Raw genomic sequence first — 27,994 nt, forward strand, 5'->3', positions numbered from 1 at the left:
AAAAATGAAAGAAGCATAAACAGTTTTTAATATTTACTACCGTTTTTTAAAAAATTGATAAGTTCTGTGTGTCCAGTCAGTGTGTACATGCTCCACCTATTTTTATTGTTGGAAACAAATCTATAACAGACTCAGAGTTGTTTCCTATTTGTACACAGGTTTTTGAGATTACATCCTTTCGTTATTATGTTGATTGAAAATGGTACCACTTTGTTTCCTTAACATATATTTTACTAGGTGAGCAAGCATATGCTGATAAGTTAATTTAATCAATGAATCAGTGATAACCATCATGTATACACCAGGCGCTTATTAAAAAAATAATGTATACACCAGGTTATGAAATTACTGGGAACATCTTAAGAAATTTAGTGATTTTTCTTTTACTGTATTTATGCGTTGGTTTGTATTTAGAAGTCATCTAAATACACCACTTGGTGCTAGTTTATATACATCTGGATATATATTTGACTATCCAAGTATTTGCTACCATGTTATATGTATTGTTAAAGAGCCAATTGTCTAAATGCTTATGCTGTTTGCTGAAGGCCCAACAATGGTGTCATCCCTAACCTTTGAAGTGTGATTTAGGGATACAAGGATCAACTTTTAGATGTCTTTGTTAAGAAGGCTTGAAATTATGTATGCTAGTGAACCAACAGTCCAAAAAACATGTTATATTTACTGTTAAAGAACCAATTATCTAAATGCTTATGCTGTTTGCTGAAGGCCCATGAATGAGGTCATCCCTAACCTTTGAAGTTTGGATAAGGGATACAAGGACCAACTTTTAGACATCTTTGTCAAGAAGGGCTTGAAACTATGTATGCTTGTGAACCAAAAATAAAAAAACATGAGCATCCGTAACCTTTAATGCATAAGGATTGATTTCCATATATCAGCCCTTCTGTGTTCTCTCTCTCCTTAAATCTCGTCTTTTCTTCTTTGCTGTGGGTTAAAAAATAACCTAACATGACATCTTTATTCTATGCTTCTGGGTCTATTTTACCCTTGTCTTGGTGTTTGTATTTTCTTCTGGGCAATCCTGCATGTGAATTTTTCTGCACATTCCAGTTTTCTGTTGCCAGGGTCTAAGTGAGTAAGGGGTGATGACTATTTTTTCTGTTTCTTTGTCAATGTTTCATCTGTCACAAAGTTCGATATCCTTCCTAGATGTTTCTAGATTTGAGATTCCTTGTTAGTTGTTTCTCTTTCAAGTAGTGTTATCAAATATCCACCATGGTGGTTTCTCATGGCAGTTTTTTGGCTTTCCACCATGGCCAATATCCCTCCATATTTCCGCCATATGCCGCCATTATTTTTCATGTATGGCGGGATTTTGGCTTTCCGCCATGACCCGCCATCCGCATATAGCAACATTGCTTTCAAGCGAAGGGGTCAAAGACAACCTATAATGTTCCATTCTTCCTATCTCTTTGTCTCTCTTCTTTTTAGTTTCTTGTTACTATACATATACTATATGCTACTGTAGGTTCTCTGGATGTTTAAGTTTTCCAGATGAAAATATTGTTATTTTTAACAGGATTTCATAATACTGTAGGTTCTCACACATGACTATATATCATAATTTTTTTCTCGTATGTGTCATAGCTCAAAATAGCTGCACTATTCTATATGCTATTGGTCTATGAGCAACCCGTTGCTACAAGTATATTATTCACTATGAACAACTAGTCAACTATGCTTGAAACCAGCTCCATTACTTTTCTATTCATTTACTTGGGCATTAACCATTTGCACATGGGACTATGGGAGCTAGAGCCCTTCTATCACTAAGAAGAGTGTGTAGAGAAGCCTTCAACTATATAGCTTCTGTATCTTTACCTAGGAAAAAGTTTTATATACTCTTTTTTCCCCCAGGTACAAGAAAGAGATATATGAACTAGTGAAGAAGCGGTATGAGGAGGCTGACAATGTAAATGAGGTAATCAGTAAGTTTGTATTCCATGAATGTGAGATCCAAATTGGTTTGTTTCCATTCATGGTTGATTATTATTGAAATGGAGTAACTTTTTATTTTTATTCTTTAAGTTAAGCTGCTTGCCAGTTTTTCTTGTCATAGTTGTTTTCCTTTTTCTCCGTTGATTGTTTTTATTTTAATTCCAAGACTGAATCTCTAGGTTATAGTTGTTTTGCTTAAAGATCTTTTAGCTGACAAGTTTTAGTCCTTTTGGGATCTGAGCATTGACAAGGGGATCTGGGCATTTGAGTTAAAGTGACTCATCTATACTTATCTTTGCTAAAATCTCATGTTATTCTTGAATTGCAGTATAGAATGCCAGAAGCTTATGATCAGGACGGTGTTATTGATCAGGAGAAGAGATTTTCTGTGGCTATGCAGCGTTACAGGTTTTCACTTACCACATGATACTACAATATACAATTATTAAAAGAAAAAGAAAGTGGAATCACACATACATTATTATCTCAATACCAGTCATCATGTATTTTGTTTTTTTTTCCCACGCCTCGGGCATGAATTTCAAACATCTTTTATTTTGTTTATTTGTTATTAGGGATCCAAATGCTGAGGATAAGATGAATCCATTTGCAGAACAAGAGGCATGGGAGGACCATCAAATTGGTATATTATTCTGTATTATTATTCTCCTGATATAATCTCTCCTTGTAATAAACAAGTCCCTGTTATGTATTATTATACTTCTGGGTTGTGATATCTTTTAGGTAAGGGAACTCTGAAGTATGGTTCAAAAAACAAAAGACAAGTCTCTGATGATTATCAGTAAGTTTGTTCATTTTGATACAACTGTAGTTCAAGGTTGTATTGTAATCTGACTTTGTTTTACTTGCTTATTTTATGACATTAAAGTCTTAAGAAGTTCATGTGTTTTTATTCTTTAGGTAGTGTAAGGATGTGATTCATTACAACATACTTTGCTGAGTGTACATATTATTGATTTCAAAGTTCCCCAAAATTTGTGTTTTTAGGTTTGTGTTTGAGGACCAAATTGACTTTATCAAGGAATCGGTGATGGATGGAGATAAGGTATGGTAATGACTGGACTCATTAGACTTAATGGTGATATTCTTGTCTTTGAACCGGTCTTGCTTTGCAGTTTGATTATGAAGAGACAGAAGATTCCCTTGAAAAGTCCAGAGCAAAGTCAGCTTTAGAGGCACTTCAGGTAGCATTTCAATATTTAATGAGTGGTTTTTAAGGGCTAGCGGTCTGACAGATGTTAACTTGCCAATTAATCTGCATTTTTTATTTCACTTAGGTATAAATACTTGATATTGTTATAATCAATGGAAATAAAATATTTAAAACTTTTTCCTATTTTAAAAACAATAGTAAACGAGGGAGGATTGAGAGGGGATCAGGGGAGAAGCATTTTTCGATCATATAAGGATGAATTTTCAATCACTTTAGTGAAGTGTTAGGAAAGAGCCTATAACTAAGATATATATATATATTATATATATATATATATATATATATATAAGGAAAGAGTGCAGAGGATCTGGTCTCTTAGGGTGGGAGTGGTGAATAATAAATATTATAGATTGCACAGGAGTCAAACAAGGGGAATTCACATGGAGGGAATGGTTAATGTAACAGCTTGCTAGTGAAAATCAAGGGGTATTCAGATCAAAGTTTGACCTATATGGATATGAAAATGAGAAGGTTGAAGAAATATGTGAGGGAAAAAGTGTAGGGATAGTGCAGGGTACAGGTGCTGTTATCAGTTTTCACTTTCAGAGAAGAATAATCTATTAGATTCACCATAGCTGTGTTTTTCCACGGTTGTAAATCCACCACACAGGTACTGATATCAGTATCCTCAGACGAATATTACGGTCGACTCACAATTACTGTATTTTTTCCCGATTTCTATAACAGTTATTTACGGGTAATTGTAATTGTAAATATAAACAAATCATCATGGCATAGTTGGCTTACAAATGTGACCAAAACAGTTCAAGGGGGGCAATTCCCTATATTGAGTAGTATAAATGAAAACAGTGGTCTGGCAAATATTAAATTTGGGGCCACTAAACCATATTCTGCTACTTTTAGCTCATGATTGTTTGAGGCAAAAAAAAGCTAGGAAGCTACACTTGAAAGTATATTTTTCTGAATGTTATTTCTCAATATTCTAAATCTACAAGGAATTTACATAATGCATATATAGTATATACTAATCCTTATGGCTACTTTCCTATAATAGAGCTTGCTACATATTACAAATTGGTCCTAATAATAAAAAGAAAATAGCTCTTCCAATAATAATAGTTTTCAACACTCCCTCTTAAACTGGTGAATGGATATCTTACTGATAGAGCTCCTAATGAGAAACGGGCCACAACACATGGGGCCAGGCCCAAAGTGTGGCAGGTTTATGTGAGAAAGAATAAGAGAGGGGAATCATGGAAGGAATATGAGGTGGCATGAGAGAGGTGTGCAGGGTATGAAGTTAGTTACGGAAATTGCGGAAGGAAAGGGGTGTGTGAGTGTGTGAATCCCAATATAAGCTTTCTGGTAGAACGGGAATAGGCATGATGAGAATTGGTTAGTAAGAATTGGATAGAGAGCTTTTTAGGGCCTGTTTGATTGTGTTTTCAATTTTTTTGTTTCCAAAACTGTTTTGTAAAATAGTTTTTAAGAACTATTTTTAAGAATAAAAAATGAAAAAAACTTGTTTGGTAATATGAATTCAAAAACAATTTTAGAAATTAAAAAAACAAGAAAACCTGTTTGATGAATTTGTTCCAAAAACGTGTTTTAGAAAAGAAAATTGAAAACTTGTTTGGTTGTATGTTAAATTATTTATTATTCACAATCCACACATATGTACATCCATAGCATCACATCTGCCCTCTACAATTGGTGCTGCCATGTAAATTGAAAGCGATGAGATTGAAAATCGTAGACAATGATAAAGCCTATCATGAAAATATGAGATCGTTGGGGGTCATGAAAAAATCATTTATAAAAATCATGTACCATCTCAAAGTTCCGTGTATAGTGAACGACACAACACACAAGAGAGTGAACAGAGCAATCTATTGAAAGAGCACAAGCCACAGACGCAAGCCACAAGAAGAGACCAAGAAAACGGCGGAGAGAAGAAGATGGATGCGTGGTGTGCTGGTGTTTTAAACTCTTTAATTGTCTAATTCCACTTAATTACATCCATGCCATTAATGAGAGAAAAGAGAACACATTGTTCTCCGTGTGTTGAAAATCTTCAACTGAATTTCATTGATTGAAAAGATGATGAATACAAGAGAGATTACAGTATTTACACTATGAGATTTGTTAGCTTGCAGAAGAAGCTAACTCTAACTAACCTTGACAGCTAAGCTTTGACAGCTAAGCATGTAACTAACTCTCTAACAAACCTGCCAGCTAGGCATAACTAACTGAACAGAACACAGTCAGTATTTACCTAATAACACTAAACAGTAACACTAACATAGCAGTAACTATATTACTCTAATAGGCCCCCTCAAACTCAAGGTGGGGGAGAAAGTGATTTCTCAATCACATTGAGTTTGTCACGAAGAGTTTCAAAACGAAGTGGTGATAGAGCCTTGGTAAACAAATCTGCCAGCTGATCAACAGAAGGAATGTGATGCACAAAAAGAGACTTGTTGAGAACTTTTTCCCTCACAAAGAAGATGTCAAGCTCCATATGTTTAGTGCGAGTGTGAAGAACTGGGTTATGAGTCAAAGCCACTGCACCCATGTTATCACAAAACACCCTAGGAGGAGAAAAAGGAATCTGCAACTCCTGCAAAAGAGACTGAACCCACAACAGTTCAGCAGAGGTATTAGCTAGGCTCCTGTATTCGGCTTCAGTACTCGATCTAGCCACCAGGGTTTGCTTCTTGGAGCTCCAAGAGACAAGGTTTGGACCAAAAAAGACACAAGAGCCTGAGGTGGATCTCCTGTCATCAGGATCTGATCCCCAATCTGCATCACAAAAGGCCACAAGAGGGACTGGAGTGTGCAAACTACAAGGCTTGAGGTGCAGGCCATGAAAGAGAGTACCCTTAAGGTATCTTAGGATTCTTTTAACAGCCTTCCAATGCTCTTCTAGAGGCTGACTTAGAAACTGACAGACCTTGTTAACTGCAAAGCTGATCTCAGGTCTTGTTAAAGTTGCATATTGGAGAGCACCAACTATTGATCTATAGAGAGTTGGGTCAGCAAAGTAATCTGCTCCATATTTACTGAGTTTTGCTCCACTAACCATGGGAGTAGAGATCCCCTTAGCCTCTCCCATTTCTGCCCTTTCAAGAAGGTCAGTTATATATTTAGTTTGTGTCAAAAGCAAGGACCTGTCCTGAAGATGATGCACCTGAACACCAAGAAAGTAGTCAAGTTGGCCTAATTGCTTCAAGGAAAATTCAGAGTTGAGGTTCTGCACTACTTTCTGAACCAGAGGCAAGGAATTGCCTGTAATGATAATATCATCTACATAGACTAGTATGTAGATGCAGCAAGTTGGAGTGTAGAAAGTGAAGAGATTTGTTAAGTCTGCAAACAAGAGATTTGTCTTCATGCTGAAATCCACTTGGTTGCTGCATGTATACCTCCTCTTGAAGAGCTCCATTTAAAAAGGCATTATTCACATCAAGTTGATGAATATGCCACCTCTTAGTAATGGCCAGGGAAAGAATGAGCCTAATAGTTATAGGCTTCACCACAGGGGAAAAGGTTTCTGAATAATCAAACCCCTTGACTTGATGGTAACCTTTGGCCACAAGTCTGGCCTTATACCTATTGATGGTGCCATCTGCATTTTCCTTCACCCTAAAAACCCATTTACAACCAATTGGCTTCCTATCCCTGGGAAGTGGAACCAATGTCCATGTATTGTTAGCAAGCAATGCATCATATTCAGCCTTCATTGCAGCTAACCACTTAGGATCTTTGAGTGCTTGCTTGGTGGTAGCTGGTTCAGCTTGAGTAAGCAGTAAAGTTGGAAATAATCTGGGCATGACTATGCCAGATTTTGCTCTTGTCTGCATAGGGTGAGTATTTCCCACTGGCTGAGGAAGAGGAGCAGAAGTGGAAGAACCAGTTGAAGCTACTTCAGTGGCAGTAGCTGCTGGTGTAGGTGGAGATTGTTGCTGAACAGAAGCTTCAGCCTGAGAAGAATTCCCAGAAGAAGAGGCTGCAACCGAGTCTTGACCTTGAAAGGGCTGCTGGTGCTGAACAGGAACTTGAGAAGCTAAAACAGGAATTTCTGAAGTGATTCCATGTGCAGATGAATCAGACCCAGCAGAGGAAAACAGGGTAGGATTTAACTTCATCAAAAATAACATCCCTTGACACAAAAATCCTACCATCACCATCCATGCATTTGAACCCTTGATGAGATGATGAGTAACCAACAAACACACATTCCTTGGACCTGAGTGACAGCTTAGAGTGTGTATAAGGCCTTAAGTGAGGGTAACAAGCACAACCAAACACCCTAAGTATCTTGTAATCAGGAAGAGTCTTGAACAACTTGTAATAAGGACTCTCATTGGCCAAAACAGTAGTAGGAAGACGATTAATAAGAAAAACTGCAGCCAGGAATGCATGATCCCAATATTGAGAAGGCATTTTAGCAAAGGCAAGTAATGAAAGGCCAGTTTCTATGATATGGCGATGCTTCCTTTCAACACTACCATTTTGATGGTGTGTGTAGGGGCAAGTCAATCTATGCACTATGCCAAGCTTAGCAAAATGAGATTGTAAAGGTTTAAATTCAGTGCCATTATCTGTTTGGACAGCCTTAATTTTCAGATTAAATCTTAACTCTACCATAGCTTGGAACTGAAGAAAAACAGAGGAAGTTTCAGATTTGTGCCTAAGTGGATAAATCCATGTGAAACGAGAGTAAGCATCAACACAAGTTAAAAAGTAAGAGTAACCACAAGAAGACTCAATGGAGGAAGGGCCCCATAAGTCAGCAAAAACAAGCTCTAAAGGTGTAGCATAAACAGTAGTAGAAGAGGAAGAGGGTAACTTGTGAGACTTTGCTACACAACAAGCTGAACATTTAGAAAATTTTGCTTTATTAGACAAGGATATATTACATTTGGACAAAGCAGAATGTAAAGCCTCATGATGAGGATGACCTAGCCTACAATGCCACAAATCATAGGCAGTAGGATCTACATTATTAACAGAAGACACAAGAGAAAATGAACTAGCACTAGGTACACTTGAAGATGAACTAGCACTAGATACATTTGACAAAGGAACTGAAACAGAGAAGACAGATGGAGCAGCTACTGGTGAAACAGATGTAGATGAAACAGATGAAGCTGGAGGAAGGGTTGGAACATGCATCCCTTCAAAATTGTATAAACCATCAGGACCAACAGTTCCTTTGAGCAAAACCCTAGAAGTTTCCTGACATTTGACAACACAATAGGATGAGTGAAACTCAAAAAAGACATGATTATCTCGAGCAAACTTGCTTACACTAACTAAGTTCTTTGTGATGTTAGGAACTAGAAGCAAATTATTCATAGTGAGTGTGGTGTGTTTATGATAAGGAGATGGAAAAGAGGCATGTCCAACAGAAATAATAGGCAAACCTTGTCCATTTCCCATGTAGATATGATCATTACCATTTAGGGAAACACTGTCAGAAACAACTGAGGCATCATTGGTAACATGATGTGTAGCTCCAGAATCTGGAAACCATGAGCTAAGATTCGCTGCAGCAGGAGTGTGAGAACCAGTAGTAGATGAAGTAGGTCCAGTAAGCATAGCCTGTGGAGCTCTAACTGGAGGATTTCCAGGTCTTGATCCACCAGAAAACTGAGAAGAGGTCCACTGTGAACCTCCAGATGGTTGGAAACCAAACTGCTGAGCAAAATTTCCCATGCCTAAACCTTGAGGAAATTGACCAAACATGTTTGGAAAGCCTCCATACTGTGATGTACCAAACTGAGAAGGTACACCAAACTGTGGAACACCACAAAAGGGAGAGAATCCAAACTGAGGCATCATCTGAGAATGCATAGGTAGTGGCATACCAAAACCAGTTGGCTGCATGCCAAACATGCCAGTAGAACCAGTAGAACCAGATGATGAACCGCGATGATAGCAAACACTAGCATCATGCCCATACTTCTTGCAAATCTGGCATTGAACACTTCGATTTCCTCCTCTTCCACCGCGAGAGTTGTTACTGCCATTGCGACCACCATAACCACCACGAGAACCACCATAACTGCCGCGATTATCATAGGAACGATCATCGTAGGTGTTTTCAGAGGAACCTGAAGCATAGTTAGCCTCAGAGGTCGCCGGCGACAACGTTGATGAAGAAGACGACGACGCCGGTGCAGGTTGCGTCGCCGGTGGCGCAGCTTGAGAAAGGAGCGCTGACGGAGGATTCGCACTCAACTGACGCGTGCAAGAACGCTCAAGACGCGCTTCATGCGCGATAACCATAGCTTCAGCTTGCGAGATCGTGCAAGGGAACTCGCGACTGTAGATGATAGTCATGAGATGACTATATTCATCGGGAAGACCATCAAAAATCGCTTCAAGGTGCTCGCGAAACGATACAGGATCTCCGATCGAGATCAGAGCATTGACGATGGCCTTGATTCGCTTGAGGAACTCAGACGCAGTCTTCGATCCCTTGGTTATGGATCTCAATTCCGATCGCAACTGCGTCGATTGTGCAAGCGATTGTGCTTGAAAGAAATCAAGCACAGCTTCCCAGATCTGCCAGGACTGAGTGCAGTTGACAACAGTTGGAAGCACTGATGAAGACAGAGACGAGAGAAGCCAGGTGAACAAAGCAGAATCCTGTTGATCCCATACCTGATATGCAGGATTCTCTACTGCATTCACGCGATCCTCCTCACTGAGAAATCGAGGAGGAATATCAGGATGAACAAGAAAATTCTGCAATCGATGAGTTCTAACGATGCCTTCAACGTGCTGCTTCCATGAGAGAAAATTGGAATCATCAAGCTTCAGAACAAGCTTGTGAACCAGAGAAGAAGAGGCCAATTGTGGTTGAAGAACCGCAACTGGAACAGGAACTGCAGTTTCTTGTGCATGACCTTCATCAGCCATGGTGATTGAAGAAGAAAGAAGAAAAACGAAAATCTAGAGAGAGAGATCTTCAAGGATCGTACTCAGCTCTTGATACCATGTTGAAAATCTTCAACTGAATTTCATTGATTGAAAAGATGATGAATACAAGAGAGATTACAGTATTTACACTATGAGATTTGTTAGCTTGCAGAAGAAGCTAACTCTAACTAACCTTGACAGCTAAGCTTTGACAGCTAAGCATGTAACTAACTCTCTAACAAACCTGCCAGCTAGGCATAACTAACTGAACAGAACACAGTCAGTATTTACCTAATAACACTAAACAGTAACACTAACATAGCAGTAACTATATTACTCTAATACCGTGTTTCAATTGTTTCCAAAATAAAAAAACAAAAACAACTTTGTTCTGTTTTAAAAACAAAAAAATAGAAAACTGTTTTTAAATCAATTACGAGAAAACAATTTTATCAAACAAGTTTTTTTGTTTTTTAATTTTATAAAACAGAAAACTGTTTTTAAAAACAGAAATCAAACGTACTCTCTATAGGAGTTTTACTCTGGAGCTGTAGCATTTGCTTCTGTATTTCCTTCTTTGTCTATCAATATTACTCAGTTCCCTTACTCTGTTATTTCGATCTCTTTACTTTTGCATTGGTTCTCATCACTTATATTTCCATCTTGCTAGTAAAATCTTGACACTGTTCTGTGGGAATTTATTTTGTCAATATGTCTGCCAATTGATGTCCTGCATGAACATAAGCTAATTGTAATCAGACCACTGCCCAGTTTTGGTCTATCTCTATATGATTTGCCCTATCATGATGTACTGGACTATGAGAAATGCCAATAGTTGATTACTGTCGCACAACTTCTTCATAGTAGTTCCATATATAACTTTGAAAGCATTCTATAGTAATTCTCAAACAAAGACCAAGGAATACTCTCCACTTGAAGCTGGGCTTGAGAGGAAATATTTATCTTCCCTTAAAACATGAAATCTATAAAAACAAAGATCCGATGACTCAGAGGGTGGTAATATTTATATCCCTTTGTGTTAGGGCCAGTATAAGTGTATAACCCAAGAAAACACATTTAGTAGCTTGAGGATCCGGTTTGGAATGATGCTGACATTAGACATGGACAAAACCTACACACTCGAAAACAAGAGACTGAAGATTTCATAATAGAGTTGCATTGCCATGGAAGAAAGAAAGACATCATGGGATAAATTAGACTTGCATTGCCATGGAAAAGAGAGTCCAAGAGATTTATCAAATAGGCAGCTGTTAGGACAACCTCTCCCAATCATTTAGAAAAGAAGAGCCTCAGTGATTTCAAGCAAGTGATGATTCTTTCTTATTACCACAACATTTTTCTTAGGAGTATCAACACATAGGCGGGGTTTCTTGTGGATTTCAAATTTAGTGAACTATGGTGATTCACCAATTTTTTTGTGGTGAAATTCTAAAAATACCTCTCACCCAACCAACCACACATGGAGGCTATTTGGAATCCCCCCTCTCCCCACAATAAACAATAAGATATTCTACTTATCTACAAGATATATAACAGTAAAATTGCTGTTGGAAAATATAACTTGAAGCTGCTATTATATTAGTCAATGAAATAATTACAGTAGTGACATTTTTTATATTTTAATTATTTCAGAAAGAAACTTAGCTATGAAGTTGATTATTTGTTAATCCATTTACATGTGTTAAGGATAAATAGTTTCAATATTCTGAAAGGATTAATTAATAAAAGCTGACCACTGATATATGTTATTAATATTCCCTGTCATTTTCTTGTTGATAGGAGGAGAGGAAAAAGTTACCAATGTATCCTTATCGGGATGAATTGCTTCAAGCTGTTCAGGATCACCAGGCATGGTCCCCTCCCTCCTTTTCTCTCCCTAATTCTTTCTTTCCTTTCCCTTTTTTTATTCTTGTAGTTCTGACTTTCTATGGTTTCGGAGTGAAATGTCATTTCTGTTGTCTGTGAATTATGCAGTATTTGTATTAATTTGATTCTACTCTTTTCTATTCACATTTCATGTATACAATCATTAGAGTTGACCTTGAATAGTTTCATGAAATAGGTACTTGTAATTGTTGGCGAAACTGGTTCTGGAAAGACTACACAGATTCCCCAATATCTTCATGAAGCTGGCTACACAAAGCGTGGAATGGTGTGGTTTAATTTCTTTTTATGTGCTTACCATAGTTATCAATTGGAATGTGCAAATATTGAGGAGTTTGCCAATGTTTCATTTTATTCTATTTGTTTGTGCTGTGTGTCGTCAACTACTACTACTTGCAATTTCTACAACAAATAGCTATGTTTATGTTTTGCCATAGTAAATAACTTTATGATTGTCATTCAAATGTAAATGGTTTTAACTTTCCATATCTTCCAAGTCATTATGCGCTTTGGAGGTATAGGAAACATGCATATTTTAAGTTGTTAAATTTTTGTACAGATTGCATGTACTCAGCCACGGCGTGTTGCTGCTATGAGTGTTGCTGCTCGAGTTTCTCAAGAAATGGGTGTTAAACTAGGACATGAGGTTGGTTGTCTTCATTATTAAATATTGTACTCTTAGATTATATGTTGTTAATAGGTAACTATTAGTGATGGTTAGGGAGAGTTAATTAGTTTATGGAGTAGGTTAGAGAGAGAGAGAGAGAGTTAGTTAGTTAGTTAGTTAGTTAGTTTAGGCGATGAGAGGTTAAAAATAAGAGGGAGGAAGTTCAGAAAAGCATATCTATTGTTTTGGAGAAGAATCTTAGAAGAGAATCAGTTCTCTCCATTACCTGGCTGTATCAACAATTTTCTCATGAATAAACACACTTTCTTCTTATATTCTGATCCAGTACCTATTAGTTGGATATATTGTTAAGTCTATTTGCTGTCAGTTTTCTTATTTCTTAGGAATAGATGTGTACATATATTACACGGGGCACGTGAGCTTTTCTTTAATATGGAATTTAATTATGCATACGTCCTTTTTTGCCTGGCTGAATCTCTAAAATGTTAGTTATAAGTGTTGTAAATAAGGAATTAATATAAGAATTATTATTAGAAGATTATATTCAGTATTAGAAGATTTATTCTCTTATTAGGAGATTGTGTACATAATTAGTTATTTCCTTATTTAGGATTAGTCTTCTTCTATATAATGTAATTACCCTTTGTATTCTGATTAAGAAGTAATAATACAATTTCTCCTACTTTCAAGTTGGTATCAGAGCTCCCGATCTTGGGAGTTCTGCTTCTGCGAAAAAAACCCTAGCCGTCTTATTACGGCCCTTTTATCTAGTAACGTTTCCTGTTTTGCCACTGTTGGCTTATACCGTTTGGAGGCCTGTGCTCTTCATCACCGGCTTGCCATCCTCTGTTCGTTACTCCGATTGCACAGAGAGGGTTCCCCGTGCCTTTTGGTCTTGTTCTGAGGGTCGTTTCCTCACTTTGTTGGTGTTTTTTCTTGAGAAGCCTTTGGTTCTTCCATTCAAGGAGAGTGCAATCTTCTCTGTTTCTGTTATTTTTCCTCTTGTTTCCCTTCTACAGTAACATCTCTCAGTATGTCTGGAGACGAGATTCCCATACCTAAGGAGAAACTCACTTCTGGAGTGAAAGTCTCTCTTCCACCTTTGACCCACAAAGATCTTCCGGTATTACAAGGTTCCTTTCGCTTGGATGGGCGCAACTACCTCCAATGGTCTGAGCTCATCCGTCACACTCTCATAAGTCGTAAGAAAATCAGTTATATTGAAGAAAAAGCCCCTGCTGAAACTGATCCACAATATGACACATGGCGTGAAGAGAATTCTCTTATTATGACCTGGTTTTGGTACTCCATGATTCCGGAAATTAGCCGGAATTATATGTTTTTCCCTACTGCTAAGGAGATTTGGAATAATCTGGCACAGGCATATTCTAAGAAACAAGATCTCTCAGCTTGTTATGAATTGGAAAATAAAGTTTTCAATTCTAAGCAAGGAACTCTCTCCGTGACAGATTACTATGGGACCTTGAATGGTCTATGGATTGAATTAGATCAGTATCAAAATCTGAAGATGAAGTGTGATGCTGACTCCACAACATTGAATAAATTTATTGAAAAAGCGCGAATCTTTAAGTTTCTCTCTGGGCTTAACTCTGAATTTGATCCGATTCGGGTCCAAGTTTTGGGTAAAGAGCAACTCCCTTCTCTCTCAGAGGTGTTCTTTATAGTTCGTGGTGAAGAAACTAGGAGGACAGTGATGGTGGAAGACAAATCAGTTGATGGTTCAGCCTTAGCCTCTGGAAAGGGTCCCATAAAAGGATCCACCTTTTCTGGACACCCTAACCGTGATGATCGCCCCAACCGTGATGATCGCTTCAACCGTGATGATCTCTTCAACCGTGATGATCGTTGCACTTACTGTAAGAGGTCTGGTCACACCAAAGAGTACTGTTTCAAACTTTATGGAAGGGAAAACGTCCTTAGACGTATGAGGGGGTCCAAAGGTGCTCCGCAGAGGCGCGCAAATCACACAACTTCTGACATGGAAAATGATGGTGAAGTCCCACCTGTACCACCAGCAGAAGATGTCCCTAGCCTTAGCAAAGCAGAATTGGAGCGTCTGAGAGCTTTTATGGACTCATTGAGTAAGCCCTCTGGTTCTTGTTCTCTCACAATGACTGGTAAGAGTTCTACCTTCTTATCTCTTAATGCTTTGAGTACTGAAAATGACTGGATTATTGACTCTGGTGCTACAGATCATATGACACCTCACCCCTCACATTTATCTTCTTATTCCACTTACCCTGAAAAACACTATATCACTGTTGCTAATGGATCCCAAAACCAGATTACGGGATGTGGTAATATTCACCTTAGTCCATCTCTTCCCTTAAAGCATGTGCTTCATGTCCCAAAGCTTTCTAACAATCTTTTGTCCATCCATAAACTCACTCGAGACTTGAACTGTGCTGTAACCTTTTTCCACTCACATGGTGTTTTTCAGGATCTTGCCACGGGACAGATAATTGGGATTGCTAAGGAACAGGACGGGTTATACTGTCTGCGGCACGAGGAAAGCAAGTGTCATCAGACGAGTTCAGAGTCCTGGAATACTTCTCAAATATGGTTGCGGCACAAGCGTCTTGGGCATCCTCCTTTTAGTATTCTTAGGACCATGTTTCCCCATTTATTTTCAAAAGTGTCAGTCGAATCTTTTCATTGTGATGTTTGTCAGTTTTCTAAGCATCATCGTTCAACTTTTCTTCCTAGTAATAATAAATGTGCTCAACCTTTTGATCTTGTTCACTCTGATGTGTGGGGACCTTCGTCCATTTCTAATGTTTTTGGTGCAAAATGGTTTGTTACTTTTATTGATGATTGTACTCGGATTACATGGGTTTTTCTTATGAAAGATAAGTCTGAGGTGTTTCAATTATTTGTTAACTTTTTCCACATGATTAGAACACAGTTTGGGAAACCTATTAAGAGGTTAGGGTCAGACAATGGGAAAGAATATGTTAACAAGAATTTTTCTGAATTTCTTACAAAAAATGGTGTGGTTCATGAGTTGACTTGTGTTGACACCCCACAACAAAATGGGGTTGCTGAAAGGAAAAATCGTCATCTTCTTGAAATCACTCGACCTTTACTCTTTCAAATGAATGTTCCTAAGTTTTATTGGGGGGAAGCTGTCTTGACTGCTGCTTATTTAATTAATAGGTTACCTTCTAGGGTTTTATCTAGTGTTAGTCCTGTGCAGGTTATGACTAGCTTCTTTCCGTCTGTGCCCATTAAGTCAGGTCTTCAAAGTCGTGTATTTGGTTGTTCCGCCTTTGTCCATGTTCACGGTCATCATCGGGGTAAGTTAGATCCTCGGGCTATTAAGTGCATCTTTATAGGATATGCCTCAGATAAAAAGGGCTACAAGTGTTATCATCCTCCTAGTCGTCGTGTCTATATATCCATGGATGTTACTTTTCAAGAATCAGAGTCTTTTTATCCCAATCCTCAGCTTCAGGGGGGGAATACTCAGGAAGTTGAGTCTCCAGAATTGTCTGTTATTCCTCTTTTACAGGATCCCTTGATGCCTTCCTCTATTCCTATCACTGAGGACAGTGATGATGATGACAATGGTCCTGAACTAGTACCAAATCAGAATGATGACAATGGTCCTGAACTAGTACCAGATGAGAATGATGACAATGGTTCTGAAGTAGTACCAGATCAGAATAATGTTGACAGGTTCAGGATAAAGTACCAGCGGAAAGTAAAACCCGTCCTGATCCAACAACAAGTCCAATCGTCTGATCCTGAGGTAAGTGTTGCGAACCCTGAGCCTAGTAATTCCTATGAGCATAACCTTGATGACTTACCTATTGCCTTACGAAAAGGAAAACGTTCATGTGCCAAGTACCCTATATCCCAGTTTGTGTCTACTCAAAATCTTTCTGTGCAGCATCAGAGTTTTATTTCAGCTATTGACTCTATTAGAGTCCCTACATCAGTACAAGAAGCATTAAAAGATAAGAACTGGATTCAAGCCATGAATGAAGAGATGCATGCACTGGACAAAAATGGAACTTGGGAGATTGTTGAGAAGCCAAATGACAAGAGGACAGTAGGTTGCAGGTGGATTTATACCGTGAAGTACCGATCTGATGGCACACTTGACAGGTATAAGGCGAGGCTAGTTGCAAAGGGATACACCCAGACCTATGGAATTGATTATGAAGAGACATTTGCTCCGGTAGCAAAAATGAACACTGTAAGGATCATTCTTTCCTTAGCAGCTCATTTTGATTGGGAGTTGCAACAGTTTGATGTTAAAAATGCTTTCTTGCATGGAGATTTGGAGGAAGAGGTGTATATGGAGATTCCACCGGGGTATGACCCTACTTCAGGAAGAAATAAGGTGTGCAAACTGAAGAAGGCCCTATATGGGCTCAAACAGTCACCCCGAGCTTGGTTTGGGAGATTCACTAATGCTATGGTGTCTCTGGGTTATAAACAAAGCCAAGGTGATCATACCCTCTTTATCAAACATACTCAAAATGGTAAACTCACTCTTCTGTTAGTCTATGTAGACGATATGATCATTGCAGGTAATGATGAACTTGAGAAGCAGAATCTGAGGAAACAGTTGGCAGCCCAATTTGAAATGAAGGATCTTGGAAAACTGAAATATTTCCTAGGTATGGAGGTGGCATACTCGAAGCAAGGGATTTTCATATCTCAAAGAAAGTATGTCCTTGATCTTCTCAAAGAGACTGGTAAATTGGGTTGTAAGCCCATTGGAGTGCCTATAGAGCAAAACCACAAGATTGGAAGTAGTGAGGAGGACCTTAGGGTTGATAAGGCTCAATATCAGAGACTTGTGGGGAAGCTCATTTATCTATCTCACACTAGGCCTGACATAGCTTATCCTGTTAGTGTTGTCAGTCAATTCATGCATGACCCACAGGAGAGACACTTACATGCTGTGGATAGAATCTTGCAGTATCTGAAGGCAAGTCCAGGGAGAGGTCTGCTGTTCAAGAAGAGTGAGCAGTTGTCTATGGAGGTTTATACTGATGCAGATTATGCAGGGTCAATTGTTGACAGGAGATCCACTACAGGATATTGTATGTTCTTGGGTGGAAATTTAGTTACATGGAGGAGCAAGAAGCAGAATGTAGTTGCTAGATCAAGCGCAGAGGCAGAGTTTAGAGCCATGGCTCAAGGAGTTTGTGAACTGTTGTGGATGAAGATCATACTGGATGATTTGAAAATAAAGTATGAAGCTCCCATGAGACTCTTCTGTGATAATAAATCTGCCATTAGTATTGCTCATAATCCAGTCCAACACGACAGAACAAAGCACATAGAGATAGACCGGCACTTCATCAAAGAGAAATTGGATAGTGGTCTAATATCTACACAGTATGTCCCCTCAGGACTTCAGTTGGCTGATGTGCTCACCAAAGGACTTCCCTTGGAGCGGTTTCGAGAGCTTACTTGCAAGCTGGGAATGATAGATATTCATTCACCAGCTTGAGGGGGGGTGTTGTAAATAAGGAATTAATATAAGAATTATTATTAGAAGATTATATTCAGTATTAGAAGATTTATTCTCTTATTAGGAGATTGTGTACATAATTAGTTATTTCCTTATTTAGGATTAGTCTTCTTCTATATAATGTAATTACCCTTTGTATTCTGATTAAGAAGTAATAATACAATTTCTCCTACTTTCAAGTATAAGTTTTGAACTTTTTATTTTTGAAGGTTGGTTACTCCATCCGTTTTGAGGATTGCACATCAGAGAAGACTATTCTGAAATATATGACTGATGGAATGTTGCTGAGGGAATTCCTTGGTGAGCCTGATCTGGCAAGTTATAGGTGAGCTTATATTGGATTAGATTCAGGGTTAAGCTGGATGCTATATGTTAACTCTCTAATTATATTTGCAATGTTGCAGTGTTGTGATGGTGGATGAGGCTCATGAAAGAACACTCTCAACTGATATTTTGTTTGGATTAGTAAAGGTGAGTAGAAACATCTTGGGCTGAAATAAATTTATATTCTTTGTAATTCTAGTTATTGAATGGTAGACAGTTGCATTCAGTTCCTTGAACAATCAGCATCTTAATTCTGATATTCAATAAAGTTTGGTGGCTTATGTTTGGTTGAGTCTAGCAGTGTTATCAAATAACGATTATAGCGGCGCTATCCCGCTATAGCGTAGCGGATTTTTGGCTAATCGCGACGCCGCTATTGCCCGCTATAGCACGCTATTTCCGCTATTTGTCGCCAAATAGCGGCCGAAATAGCGGATTTTTGGCTCAACGCGATGGTCCGCGATCGCGATTTGATAACACTGGAGTCTAGTGTAAGTGTTTTCCTTTCCATGTACCAATCACATTTTACTTGATGTAGACTGTAGAGGCCGACACCTAGCAGCCTGGATAAGAAAGACATACTTAGTTCATGATTGCAACAAAGGAGAAAATGTGACCATAATAAAGCCCAAATATTCGAGTGTTACCTTTAACTTCCAATCAAGCTTTCAACCAATCAACTTGTCCATAGGGATCCACACCCACCTTTGACATTAAATACCTGGCAAAAGCCAACTGAAGACTTCCTAGGAGGAGAGGGAACAAGGGTGCAAGTTTAGCAGACTCTAAGTCAGATCTCATTCATCATAGCTTGTCACCTTCCTGGATAAGAGAGAGCTTCCTGTGCGGTTTTAGGAATGGAAATAGAGGAGATAGCAAAACAAAAGCATGATGGGATTGAGATAGACAATGATAGCTTAAGAAGTTATAAACAGGAAGCGGATTACGAGTAAAAATTATCTCTTGTGAATTACTATAGGTTAGTTAACAAGTGGCTCAAGTAGATCTGGAGTTGGTAGAGTGATTGGAATAGGAGGTGGATTACCTGAATCTTCTAGAACTACTTCCAACAAGGGTGCAAATAGATGACAAGTTTCACATTAATAAGTAGCAAGAACATGTGAATTGGGAGGCAGAGATAGAGTAGGAGCCCCTTACACATCTGAGAGAGGAGTATCAGATAGAGTATTGGCTGGAACCCTACACCGAAAACTAGGAAACTAGGAAGCCAGAGGTAGACTTGAATCAGATTGCTTTAGTACCAACTTGAATAAAATATTCTGATTGATTTTACTATGACTCAGAGTATATTATATATGCAATATGATAGGTATCAGAAGAGATAGAGAAACAGAAAAGAAAGTAGAATTTGATAATGAACAAGAACAGAACTGTACAAAGTACAAACTGGCATTCGAGAGGCCAGGACTCTCCTTTACAACTGAGTCATTCCAAACTCTAACTGACTACCAGCCCTCACCTTATAGGAAAGTCAGTTACTAACTACTGACAGACATTCACAACTAACTACCATTTGCACATGTGATGCAATTTCCTTTTACACAGTTAGTTATTGAACTCAGGCCCCCTTATTCCTTTCTTAACAAGTGGCTTAAAACTAGCTCTATCACAATAGTAAAACTCAGGCCGGAAAGGATGCCGGACATGCCTCCGCATGCGGTGGAGGGTGGTGGCGTGAGGGTGTCACGCTCAGGTGAGGGAGGGGGCACGAGCGCGCGTTGGAGCTCCGGTGAGGGTGAAGCCGGCGGGAACGGACCGGTCTAGGGGCGGCAATCTTGGTGGTTCGGTCGTGGGCCGTTTACGTCGTGTTTGGAAATCCTAACAGCTAATCGAGATAAAGAAAGAGGAAAAGAGATAATTTTTTTGGTACTTTCTATTATATAAAACTAAAATGATAAACAAGAAGGTAACCCTTACAAGGTAAGAACCTTCACTAACTCAATAATCAATTGCTTACTGTAACCTAACGAGGGCACTCCTATTTATAATAAATTAATCCTAGTAAGATAAACTTAACCCCTAAGAAATAAAGAAGATATACTAACCAAAATAAAAGATATTCTGAATCTAAAAGATAACCCAACCAAGATAAAATATTAACTCCTAAAATAAACTAAACTTAGATATTTAGAATCCTGAAAAGTGATAATCAAATTTCTGCAATTATTTGTTTGGCTGTTGATGTTGTGCTTATTGCTCGTGTTCTTTTTGTTCTATATGAATGTGCAATGATTCTTATTTGGTTACTGGTGATGTGTTACTAATCAATGCATCATCTTTGCTTATAGTTGGATGTATATGAAGCATATGTTTGGGTTAAATGAATAAATAATCTTATTTGTAGATGATAATATCCTCCTGTTTACGTACCTCTGTTTTTGTGATAGGATATTTCTCGTTTCCGGCCTGACCTTAAGTTGCTAATATCAAGTGCTACCCTTGATGCGGAAAAGTTCAGTGACTACTTTGATTCTGCTCCCATATTCAAAATTCCAGGGAGACGGTATCCTGTTGAAATAAACTTTACCAAAGCACCAGAAGCTGACTACTTAGATGCAGCTATTGTTACATCACTTCAAATTCATGTCACTCAACCTCCTGGAGATATATTGGTATTCCTTACTGGTCAAGAAGAAATTGAAACTGCTGAAGAAATCTTGAAGCATCGCACTAGAGGTTTGGGGACTAAAATTGCTGAATTAATAATATGCCCCATATATGCCAACCTACCAACTGAACTTCAAGCTAAAATATTTGAACCCACTCCTGAAGGGGCACGAAAGGTTGTTCTTGCTACCAATATTGCAGAAACGTCATTGACAATTGATGGGATCAAGTATGTCATTGATCCAGGATTCTGTAAGATGAAAACTTATAATCCAAGAACTGGTATGGAGTCTTTGTTAATAACCCCCATCTCAAAAGCTTCAGCAATGCAAAGAGCTGGTCGTTCTGGAAGAACAGGTCCTGGAAAGTGCTTCCGGTTGTATACTGCATACAATTTTCACAATGATTTGGATGATAACACTGTACCCGAAATACAGAGAACTAACCTTGCAAATGTAGTTTTGACTTTGAAAAGTCTTGGTATTCATGACTTGTTACACTTTGATTTTATGGATCCTCCGCCGGCTGAGGCCTTACTGAAAGCCCTGGAGCTTCTATTTGCTTTAAGTGCATTAAATAAGCTTGGTGAGTTAACTAAGGTAGGTAGACGGATGGCAGAGTTCCCACTTGATCCTATGTTGTCAAAAATGATAGTGGCTTCAGAAAAGTACAAATGTTCAGATGATATAATTTCCGTTGCTGCCATGCTTTCTGTTGGCAACTCAATATTTTACCGCCCAAAGGATAAACAAGTACATGCAGACAATGCGAGGATGAACTTTCACACAGGAAATGTTGGAGACCATATTGCATTGCTGAAGGTTCAGTAATTTTTTTTTTGTTGACTTATCTATTTTCCCTTTTTCCATGCCATGAAATGTCAGGCTCAATTGTTGACCTCAGTACCAATTGAGTATATGTTGTTTTGTTAGCATACTGCATACCACCAACTATTAGTTAATTAGTTAGAGCTAGTTAGGTTGAGTTAGAGAAATAACAGGATATAAATAGCAGGAGGGAAAGAACAAAGATCAGTTTTGGATTTTGGGGTGGAAATAGTGAGTAACTGAGGGAGAGTCTGGAACTCTTGAATATTCTGTAGTCATATCATTCTACCACAGAACCTACTTTCTTTGCCACCATTCTTCCATGTTCTATCATTGTGCCTATTGCATATTTACCTTTAAATCTACCTGGGACATTTTGTCATTCAAATCATGAGATATGGCTAGGTTATTATTGCAGTGCACATTTGAATTTCATGTCAAGTTGTATTTTGTTATTGATATGTTTTCTTATTCTAGATTGTTTTTAAACCTTGTTGTTACATTTTTTTCATTTAGGTCTACAATTCCTGGAAGGAGACCAATTATTCAACCCAATGGTGTTATGAGAATTATATACAGGTATAGTTCTTTGTTTTGAAAACCAGTACTTACCACATTTATATTTAGTGGAAGTGCTAGAAAATGGTAGTAAGTATCGTACGATACTGATACAATACGTTTTTTAGGACTGACAATACGAATCACATGTGTGAATCGATTTCTCCCCTGAATCGCACATGAATCGTTTGTATTGTATCGTGAATCGCTCTTGAATCGTTTGTATCGTATCGTGCATTTTGTCATGTTAATGATGTTTATTGGAGGGGATGAACACTTGCAATTTGTCATCTTTTGATTATTTTGAACTTCGAAGTTTATTTAGTTGTCGGATCAAAGCATAATTTAGCAAGTATGGAAGTACTTTGCATTTTTCATGTTATTGATGATTTTAAAGGAGATGAACACTTGCACTTTGTCATCTTAAGATTAATTATATGATATATACCATATATTTTTCATTTGTGACTTATTTTTGTTGTGTTTGAATCATACAATACATAAGACGATACGATTCACGAGTCAAAAAATAGGTCTTCCGATTCACGATACGATTCACAATTCAAGTACCATGCTAGAAAGTAATACACAGTTAAATTTAGTGATGATAAACACAATTTATTTATAATAAAACTGAACACTGGGAAGATTTATTTTTTTCCATAAAGAACTGCGTCTATGATATTCTTATTGATTGTTGAGATGTGTGGTGTTTTTCTTGTATTTTTTTTATGGTGCTAGGTTAATAGCTATTTTAGAGGGTTTCAAATAGATTTGTTTGCTATGCTAAGTTGTACTTAGCTTTTGCTTTTTGTTTGTTCTTTTGTTCTTTCTCAAGGCTACTTTAATAAGGATATGTTATCCTTTCTTTTATGACTGATAATATTTCAACAACTACCAGTCTTTCTCCAATAGGTGGAATTAGCTACATAATTAAATGAGGCCATAATGTCTTTCCATGAATCATGTTTATTGAGAGGCCATTTAATTGCAAATTTTGGATTTTCAACTTTTCTTGGTATCCGTTCACCTCTTATTTATTTTATAAGAAAATATTTTAGAACTTTATGAGCTTGTTTCATTTTCCATGCGCACAAATTGATTTTTCTGATGATCTCAGTTTTTATTCTGTAAGATGAGATGATAATGATACATGGTTGTGTCAAAATCTGGTACTGTAGTCTTGTTTCCACTGTGAAATGGTTTTTCCTCCCAATTTATTCATTCTTTGGTACGACTGTGTTTTGATGGAATATAATTTTTTATGATTGTTATAAAATGTCCAGGTAAGAAGTATGAAACAAGCTAGGGATATCCGTGATCAACTTGCAGGTCTATTAGAGAGGGTTGAGATCGAACTCACTTCAAATCCTAATGATTTAGATGCCGTCAAGAAATCCATAACATCTGGTGACTTATAAAACTCGTAATTCCTTGCAGTAAGAATCCGTTTTTAGTGTGCTGAATCTAATTTTTAACTACTGCAGGATTTTTCCCACACTCTGCACGACTGCAAAAGAATGGATCATATCGAACTGTTAAACATCCACAGACTGTTCACATACATCCTAGTTCGGGGCTAGCACAGGTACTTGGTGTTGTATATTGTTGAGTTATTACTTGAAACTCACTAGACTGATCTGGGTTTTAGTGGACTCCACCTCTACTCCGTAAAAAAAATAATCATTAGATGATGTTGAAAATGTGGGAAACGAGAGACAGAATGAATCCGTGTGTTTAAAGAGGATAATATATAGTCTTATAGACATACTTAGTTACAACAGAAATTAGGATTACATAAGTGCTATTATTTTAATAACAGACAATACAATAGAATTAAATATAAAACCAAACGCCTATTCTTATACTCTAATAGAGGAGGTTAGGACAACGTCCCCAAAAAACCAATGTTGTTAAGATCGGGATCCTACTAAGCATGTGGAGGGGAGTGCAAGGTCGTAGGATCGTAGACCAGATTCTAAGATCTAAAATGCAAAATTATACATCATACATATACATAGAAAATCACATAGATAAGTAAAATAGCCTCTGATTTATATCATTAAAATAAATTTAAATTGAAAATTCATTAGCACAAAATCACATTAAGTCATAATATAATGCATTAAAAGAAATATGAATTTTTTTTTACAGCCATAAGAAATCTAAATTAATATTTACAACTAATACTTATAAACCTAAAACAATGCAAGTCTAATATAACCAGCACACCAGCAAGACACATAGCTGAATGTGGTGTCAAATAAAATCGTGCTAATCCGGAGGGACGTGCGCTTAGGGAAGACACTTACGCGGATTTTATGACCCTTGTCGGGATTGCTTAGGCAGTATATGAAGACATAATTGCAATTCGCAGAGGAAGAACCAAAAAGGCAAAGACAGAAGACAGAATCCAGAGAATCAAAATCGCAGACCAAGAACTACAGAACAGAGTGGCGTGCAAACAGATAGGCACAGAGGACCTTCAACCTCGCACATACATGTCGTCATGTCGACCTTCAAACCTTTGAACGCAGAAAGAGGGACAGGGGAATAGGGATGAGGCCGAGCAAGGTTAGACATTAAAATTTTGATTTAAGGTTTCATTACCAGTTGGAGGGACAATCTAAGCTCATAAGAGGGATTGAGGGTTGGCGTGTTGTAACTTGTAACCACCTCAAAGAATCAGTATAGAAGACCAGTGTGGCATCAGGACGATGGGTCTCGCGAGATTCTAGAGGCCATGTGTTGCAATGGGTGCTACTAGAGAACGGTGCTGGATTCTTAATCTGTTAAGCACCAGACCCAAAAGCAGATCTGGGACGTACGGCAAAGTAAACGGGGGCTGGAGAGAGAAACGTCCAGAAAGCAGATTTAGAACACCATATCTAAAACTCACCAGACCCCTAAACTACAAAATAAGGCCATATCTGGGAGTTGAGGATGGCGATTCTAAAGATTCGACGGTGGCCAGAACAGAGGTTTCATGCGCCTCCACACCCGGAGGAGGCAAATGAGAGCTCATGAAGTGGTGTGTAATTGGAGAGCTGTGTGGGGTTTGTTGATCTTGGCGAGGCGATGTCAGCGGTGGGTTTGCCACCCAGAAATGACGGCAGCAGTGCACAGAATGTGGCGGTGGCAGTAGATAGTGACTGGAGTCTGCCAGAAATGTTACATGACGGTGACTCGGTGAGTATGGCTGCAAACCGGAAAGGGAACACAATTTCCAAAAAAAATTTACACTGGTCGGAAGTGGGTCTGCTGGGAATCACGGATTATGATTGCCTCTCATCCGTCTTAGTAACCATAAACTAGAGGCATAGAATAAATCTGTGTTTTTGAATTGAACAATGGAGGATTATATATATACTAGGAAGACTTAAATACATAATTTGAAGTTTTTTTAATTACAGTGTCAGCCCTATTTACATTTATTTGTAACAGATGAGATTAGTGAATACATGTGAAGAGAGAGATGGACACAAAATTTTAACATGAGGAAACATGAGAGAGTTTTTACATGAGAGGATCCTAATCTATTTCTACCGCATACAAATTGTTTGAGAGCAATCCATGTTTCTCACAAGGAATAAATTTTACTGTAACAGTTCAAGTTTCTCATCAAGATTTGATAAATTTCTCCTCTGGCTTGGAGTTTCCATAGTTTTAACGTGGTTGGGGGTGATAGCTGTAATGGTCATAAAGGAACTATTACTTATGCCTTTCCTAATGGTTCAAACCATGAGCAGTGCCGTCTGCTCAGTATGATTTGTAGCTGAACTTGAACGTTAGATTTTGTGTATAAAATCCCAATATGTATCTGGATGCATGAATGAATGAACACACCAATTTGAGGACTTTGAAAAGAACCAAACAACTTTATGTTGCACGAATTTGCATACACATTAATAAAGTTTGAACGGCTGCGCTCTCGTTATAACCATCTAATTTCAGTTTTTTCATTTTGTTTACACTTGATAGATTCTTCCTAGATGGGTTGTATACTATGAACTAGTACTCACAACCAAGGAATACATGAGACAGGTATTCCTATCTGTTGTAATTCAAATGTCTATTTTATGACTTCTTTCCGTGGATATTTGTGATAGCTAAAACTACATTCTCAAATTGCAGGTTACAGAATTAAAGCCAGAGTGGTTGGTGGAGATAGCCCCTCACTATTACCAGCTTAAAGATGTTGAAGATCGTATGCTCTCTTTATCTTTATCTCTAATATTGTTGTTATCTGTTGCAGTAATCAACCATATCTCTCCCTTCAAGCTTTAACATAATTTAAATTATCGAGACCAATTTTGTCTATCAGCACATTGCATATTAAACAGTTTGTAGTTTGTTGATTATTATGGCCAGAACATTTTGTGTATTCATGACAATAACTTCTGAGATTAGAGTTAATCAGTTAAGCAAACTTATACTATTCTCTTTAGCTATTGAGCTGCTTAATCAAATTTCTTTGCAGCGACGTCCAAGAAAATGCCCCGTGGAGAAGGACGTGCAACATAGGACAGACAGCTGGCACATCATCGAAGATGATTTGGGAGGAGGACGCACAATTCGTGACAAGATGGTTTTGTTGGAGGCAGAAAATGTGGTCCTTAAACTTGGAAGAAGATGCACTGTAAAATTTATTGTCAGTGCATTTAGTCTCCACTCTACTAACTCTTGCATGTTTCACTTGCGCCCCGTTGGTGTGAGTGGTGACCGGATAGTTTAGGGAAGTGACAGAAATTCTGTTTTATAGGCTTGTATTTCCATTTTTGGTGATAGGTTGCATCTGATTTAATTTGTATTGGTTTCATATTGTATAATTTTATCAGGGGCCATTGCTTCATCACGATAATATTTGCAGAGTAGCTTTTATACTTGGCAAATGAAAGTACAAGTATGGCTTGTACGGCCAAATGCCCAAATGTTAATGACACTTACATTGTTGAGCTTAATATGTTATACAGATTGTAAAGCACTATTCTTGACAGCAGATAATGGAAAAGGAAACGCTTGTTGTTCCTGAATAAAACCCTAGGATCTAACTGGATGAATAAATAAACCTTAGAGTATTATTCATGTAGAGGAGGAGCGAACATGGATTGTACATCATAGGCTCCCCATTATATAGTTGGAGAACTCAAAACTCTAGTGATACATACATTGAACTTGGACGGTGTTCTAAGTTTGACTAAGCTACATGAGTGAGGGAGTGAATCAAGGGAAATAATAACTGATTCCTTTGACTAGTCTTGGGGACCAAGGGGGATTAATCTGAATCCATGACGGTACACTTGTCTTCCCTGATATATAAATTCTTTGATTCTTCTATAGTATGTTTTGCTTCTTGAGGCCCAAGCTGTCCAACACAAGGGATTTGAAATTTCAAGTATATTCATCATTCATTTTTTTATCATTCTAGTTTTAAAGTCATTCCTAAATTATTTCATGTGAGATTTAAGTGCTTTGTTTTATTTCGACGTGTCTTCTTTTTCATACATATAAAATCAAAATCTTCT

At 37.9% G+C, this 27,994-nt stretch overlaps 1 protein-coding gene across 2 annotated transcripts in view; it reads left to right on the forward strand.

Moving 5' to 3' along the window:
- Positions 1-27,507, forward strand: part of LOC130722613 (pre-mRNA-splicing factor ATP-dependent RNA helicase DEAH1) — a 31,720-nt gene extending 4,213 nt beyond the window's left edge. For both annotated transcript variants that reach the window (XM_057573407.1, XM_057573406.1), the window contains 18 exons: positions 1,882-1,945; positions 2,291-2,370; positions 2,538-2,605; positions 2,707-2,764; positions 2,971-3,028; positions 3,099-3,167; positions 11,888-11,956; positions 12,171-12,260; positions 12,552-12,638; positions 18,342-18,457; positions 18,537-18,603; positions 20,865-21,905; positions 22,428-22,490; positions 23,756-23,879; positions 23,957-24,057; positions 26,451-26,513; positions 26,604-26,676; positions 26,950-27,507. In XM_057573407.1, coding sequence (XP_057429390.1) covers positions 1,882-1,945; positions 2,291-2,370; positions 2,538-2,605; positions 2,707-2,764; positions 2,971-3,028; positions 3,099-3,167; positions 11,888-11,956; positions 12,171-12,260; positions 12,552-12,638; positions 18,342-18,457; positions 18,537-18,603; positions 20,865-21,905; positions 22,428-22,490; positions 23,756-23,879; positions 23,957-24,057; positions 26,451-26,513; positions 26,604-26,676; positions 26,950-26,993 — 2,335 coding nt within the window. In that variant the 3' untranslated portion in view covers positions 26,994-27,507. The remainder of the gene's footprint in view (positions 1-1,881; positions 1,946-2,290; positions 2,371-2,537; positions 2,606-2,706; positions 2,765-2,970; positions 3,029-3,098; positions 3,168-11,887; positions 11,957-12,170; positions 12,261-12,551; positions 12,639-18,341; positions 18,458-18,536; positions 18,604-20,864; positions 21,906-22,427; positions 22,491-23,755; positions 23,880-23,956; positions 24,058-26,450; positions 26,514-26,603; positions 26,677-26,949) is intronic.
- The last annotated feature ends 487 nt before the right edge of the window (positions 27,508-27,994 follow it).

This window comes from Lotus japonicus, chromosome 6, assembly GCF_012489685.1.
Source record: "Lotus japonicus ecotype B-129 chromosome 6, LjGifu_v1.2".
In the NCBI taxonomy this organism is placed as follows: Eukaryota; Viridiplantae; Streptophyta; class Magnoliopsida; order Fabales; family Fabaceae; genus Lotus; species Lotus japonicus.